Consider the following 1,899-nt stretch of genomic DNA (forward strand, 5'->3'; position numbering starts at 1 on the left):
TGAGCTGGCCATGGTACTGTGTGGCAGAAGGTTCTCATTGGGAATAAAGGGTAGGATTTATAAAGAAAAGACGAAGGTGATCTCAGTAAAGAGAGCCTGGCATCTAGAAGTTGAAGGTAGAAGTGTAAGGGGGCAGCCAAAGGTGACGTGGAAAGATATGGTGAAGAAAGAAAGTGCAAAAATTGGTTTGGAGGAGACAGGAAGAAGTGGAAAGATGGTGTAGCTGCATGGAACGAGTGACAGTCAGTAACCCCTTGGAAGAGGGAAGAAAACTGACTTAAATAAATGATGATGATGATGAAGAGGGGGTGGGAGATGGGCGTCGGCATCACAAGCTTTTGGATCATATTTCTCACCATCCTAAAAAATCGATTCATTTATCCTTATCATACATTCACAGATTTCAGAAATTTTAACATTTAATACCCAAGAAAAATTGCACTTTGGAGGCTATGCTTTTACTGCGTAAAAAGGAGTATATCTAGTTCTTATTCCTTCACTTTTTTATTCTCTCTTTTCTGTTTATGTAAATCTCATAGAATCTCTGGCATTAATGTGCTATATAAATGTAACATTATTATTATTATTATTAATATATTTCATAATCTCATTATTTTTTTAAATAATTAAAAATAATGTTTATCAAGTGTTTTCCAGACAGATTTATTGTAAGTTAACAATTTCTTTTGTGTGTTTTTAGTATCAGTACCACACTCAGATTGAATCTGTCATCCAAGGGGAGAACAAACAGATGGTTAATGAGCTTGTTACGAAACTTACGCAGGTACTACGAAATGTCTTAGACAAGTTATCACGTTATGATGAAGGCACTTTCTTTGCTTCTATTTTATCTTTCACGGTAAGATTTATTTTGTTCATTTTAAGTTACTTTCCCAAAAAAAAATCTATTAATTCATCTCAAGCTAATAACTATACAGTCTGTCATCTTAAAAAATTGAAACTATAACATTTTTTAACTTAGCAACTGTGACCTGGATTTGTATGCATTGTGATTAATAAAATACTACCACATATGCCCATATTCTTAAAAATGAATTGTAATCAAACTTTGAACTAACACTTCAACTAGTCCCAGTTGCTACTTCAATTTCAAATTTCTACTAATAAACAACGTAGTCAAGTTCTAAATATGACTACATCAAGTCCTAGTTGTCGTTCTGCCGAAGACTGCTGGCAAGCTAACCAATGACAATTGATCATTTATTTAGCATGAAATTTTAAATATCTGCTGATATGGATGAATTGAGTTCCTGTCTGTTGTTAAAAAATTTATTTCTTCTTAATGCATTTTAAGGTAAAGGTCGACACCTGAAGCTCTGTGCTCACAGGCCGGAGTGCCTGTCTCTCTTTCCTTGGCTTTTGGGCCAGAATGTGCAAGGCTGTGCACTTCTCCCCCACTGTCTGTTTTACCTTTGCAGCATATGCCGGTACCAATTTATACACCTGGGTGGAGAGAGAGACAAACGTAAATAAAGATTGCAGCATGCTTGCAGTATTTATGATTCATATATTTTCCATTGTCAGACAATCAGTCGAAAGCAATTTTTATCTCAAACATTAATAGCATAAAAATGACTAAGGAGGCACCTTTATTGATGAAGTCAAATTAAATTTAATAAAATGTATATAATACACATATATTGTGTCAATTGTAGAATCCTGGGATGGAGCTATCTGATGCATATGCAGAGTTTATTTGTGACAACTTGGAAGACATCACTGCACGAACACATGATGACCAGTTTTTACTTAGCCTGTACGAGGTAAAAACAACATTTTACAAAAGAAAGCCGAGCTAGTAACTCGGTAGCATCAGTGTCCCTAATCTGAGGCATTATTATTTTGGTGCTAGCAGTGGCGTATCTAACAGTATTAAAA

General features: G+C 35.0%; 1 protein-coding gene across 1 annotated transcript; it reads left to right on the top strand.

The window, feature by feature from the left end:
• Positions 1–700: 700 nt before the first annotated feature.
• On the top strand, positions 701–1,856 carry LOC117114901 (calcium-dependent secretion activator 1-like; the record flags this gene model as incomplete). The annotated part of the gene is given in 2 exon segments (XM_033258515.1): positions 701–859; positions 1,677–1,856. Coding segments are annotated over 2 exon segments (252 nt in total). The 3' UTR covers positions 1,821–1,856.
• Positions 1,857–1,899: the final 43 nt, after the last annotated feature.

This window comes from Anneissia japonica, unplaced genomic scaffold (assembly GCF_011630105.1).
Source record: "Anneissia japonica isolate Jap-2015-1 unplaced genomic scaffold, ASM1163010v1 scaffold175091_len1899_cov164_single, whole genome shotgun sequence".
Taxonomy (NCBI): Eukaryota; Metazoa; Echinodermata; class Crinoidea; order Comatulida; family Comatulidae; genus Anneissia; species Anneissia japonica.